The following is a 2922-nucleotide window of genomic DNA, read 5'->3' on the forward strand; positions in this document are numbered from 1 at the left end:
GTGGACAAATTTAATCAACATGTTTTGTGATTCTGTATTTATGAAAATTTCTACCACTGTATCATAAAAATATACCGGGTGGCAACACGCATCGTGACGAATTAGTAAGCTTTAAAGGATCCTTTTCGTTTTGGAATGAGCGATGGCCTACACGGGTTAACTAGAGCGACATACAAAGATATGGATATAAGGTAACATGCGCGGGATGCGGTAGGTCATTGCATGCATGTGAATTTGAAGTGCGTGTCGACGCGCGGGATCTGGTAGGCGATGGGTAAAATCATCCAAAAATTCCTCGTTTAACCCCCTTTGGCATGTGTTCCTAACAAATTACGCGACATGAAATGAAATTTTCAGAAGGGGGGAGTCAGAGGATAAACTTTTTTTATCGATCTTAGTAACAGGTTTCTGTACATCCTGAGATGGCTCTATTCTATTCCATTTTGACAGCTAAAAGAAAGAAACTATCTCAATTGAGTTGCATATCGGTTGATATTTTAGCTTTTCAAGGACTGTTTTGTGAAACGGAAAATAGTAAGAGTAGATGGGGCACCCTAAGAAAAGAAAAAGAGTAGGTGGGGCGGCAGACAGATAGTCTGAAATTTCCCCTCAGTCCTACTCGTCCTCTCCCGACTCCAAACCCTAGCACCCAATTCGGCGGCCGCAGGCACAACACAAGCGACGATGGCGGCGGTGCTTGTGCGGGAGCTTGGCGAGATGGAGGAGCTCGTGGAGGAGATCCTCATCCGCCTCCCTAAGGACGAGCCTGGTAATCTTCTCCGCTCCTCCCTCGTCTGCAAGCCATGGCGCGGCCTCCTCGCCGGCGACGGCTTCCGTCGCCGCTACGGCGACTTCCACCAAACACCTCCCATGCTTGGCTTCTTCCAAAACTGGCCGGAACCCTGCGCCGAATTATGGCCTACCACGGATTTCCTCGCGCGTGACCTCGACCCCCAGCACCACTATTCCGTGGAAGATTGTCGCCACGGCCGGGTCCTCCTTCGGTACTTGGATGAGGATGCGAATATGGCAAGGCTGGTCGTCTGGGACCCCATCACGGGCAGACAAACGGTGTTTGGCAGCCTCGAAAACGAAATGTCGGCAACGGGAAGCTGGTCTGCCTCGGTGCTCTGTGCTGCGGACAACTGCCGCCACGGTGACTGCCAATCGGGTCCAGTCCGCGTTGTTTTCGTCATCCTTCACCAGGAAGAGCAGGTTGCTACGGCGTCCGTCTACTCATCGGAGACGGCTAGTTGGAGCTCTCCGGCCGTCACCGACATTGGTATGTTTGAGGATGAAGATGAAATCTGTTTCTGCACGCCTAGTGTACTCGCAGGAGACGCGCTCTATTTCCTCCTGTTCCGGGACCAGGATGTTGAAGATTGCAGTATTCTCGAATACAACTTTGGAACCTCTTGTCTGTCAGAGATTCATCATCCGGAAGAGATGGAGGATGCCAGCAACAGTCCTATCCTCATGGTGGGGGAAGACGGCAGGCTGGGGATTGCACACCTCTTCTTTTTCTGCCTCTCCATCTGGTGGAGGGAGGTGGATCCCGATGGAGGTGTGTCCTGGACACAACCGAGAGACATCGACCTCCAGACTATTCTTCCCGCTAGTGATTTCACAGTATCACCAGAGTTGGTTGGCTCCGTCGAGGGTACTGACATCATTTTTGTAACCACAAGTCTCGGCACCTACGAAATTGATCTCAAGTCACTAAGCTTGAAGATGCTCTCAAGCAAGCTGGATCAACATCCACATGTCAGATGGACCCTCTTTCCCTACGTCAGCTTCTACCATCCTCCAGGTATGTACCTTAATTAACATCTTTTTTTATATACAGTTGTGATTTGGGAATAGATGTTAATTACTTGTAATATATTTCAGTCGCAGGTGGCACAAATAAAAATAGTGAATGTGTAATCAGCAGACACTATGATGCTTTCTCAGCATACTGACTGCTTGTTCTTCCATGATTGTTTCTTTCTTCAGCGGCGGCTGGTGGTGTTCTGGCTGAAGCATCAAGTGATGAAGAACCTGGGCATGGCAATGAGGAAGCAGAAGTCTCAAGCATTGAAGAAGTTTAGATTGAAGAGTTGGCGTCTGGAATTGTGGCTGAAGCATCAAGTGAAGCTTGACATAGCAACGAGGAAGCAAAAGTCTCAAGCATTGAAATTCAGTTTGCTGTTTTGGTGCTTGTCTTTCGTTGGTTTTCAAAGTTAATTAGATGGGATACTGGTGTGAGTTTGATGGTGATGCTAGACTTGTGTTATCATGTCTTGTTAATTCTCTATTTTTGTTAGCCATGCTATGGATGTTTTTGTTGTTCAATGTTCAAACCCTGATTCCATTTAAGCAGGGGAAAGTTGTCTTTTATGTAAAACAAATTGGCTGAAAGTTTTATGCATAATTATACATTTCTCTCCACACAAAGTAGCATATTTAAAATTTTAAATAGTGGTAGCAGCTGCATACTCTTGTGAGTGGATCACACAGTAATGTACTCCCTTTGTATGAAAATAATTGTAGTTGGGGAGAACTACACTAGTTCTCTCCAACTACAATTATTTAGGAACGGAGGAAGTACTAATGAGCCTCCGAGCTATGATACCATTACAACTGATAGCCAACTTGTCTACTGATGTTGATGTCTTTCCAGCGCAATTTAATCAATAATGGAGTAGGCTGCTCCGTGAACACGATGAATATATACTAGTATGTTCAATGGTTTAAGTTTAAGCTGTTGTTGATTGATCACTTTTTTTTGCCCTCTTATTTGTTTTGCATAAAGAATATATGTGTCGAAGAGAAATTCGGTCTTTTAGAGCGAGATAGGTTGCTACCCTGAAATGCTGTAGATAATATATATGAACAACATATATGTAATCATCATGGAAGCATAAAGAATGCCTCTACTGA

The 2922-nt window shown here is 45.6% G+C and overlaps 1 protein-coding gene across 1 annotated transcript; it reads left to right on the top strand.

The window, feature by feature from the left end:
• Window positions 1-567: 567 nt before the first annotated feature.
• LOC123414477 lies at window positions 568-2216 on the top strand. The gene is made up of 2 exons (XM_045106661.1): window positions 568-1810; window positions 1996-2216. Exons 1-2 carry the CDS (start codon window positions 685-687, stop codon window positions 2088-2090), a joined length of 1221 nt encoding a protein of 406 aa, XP_044962596.1. The 5' UTR covers window positions 568-684; the 3' UTR covers window positions 2091-2216.
• Window positions 2217-2922: the final 706 nt, after the last annotated feature.

The sequence above is a fragment of the Hordeum vulgare genome, chromosome 1H (assembly GCF_904849725.1).
Source record: "Hordeum vulgare subsp. vulgare chromosome 1H, MorexV3_pseudomolecules_assembly, whole genome shotgun sequence".
Lineage (NCBI taxonomy): Eukaryota > Viridiplantae > Streptophyta > Magnoliopsida > Poales > Poaceae > Hordeum > Hordeum vulgare.

Bases quoted from the DNA above. Each gene is read 5' to 3' on its own strand.
- LOC123414477 (XM_045106661.1), top strand. From the start codon at position 685: ATGGCGGCGGTGCTTGTGCGGGAGCTTGGCGAGATGGAGGAGCTCGTG. The intron at 1,811-1,995 runs GTATGTACCTTA...TTCTTTCTTCAG, and splicing joins CAGCTTCTACCATCCTCCAG to CGGCGGCTGGTGGTGTTCTG.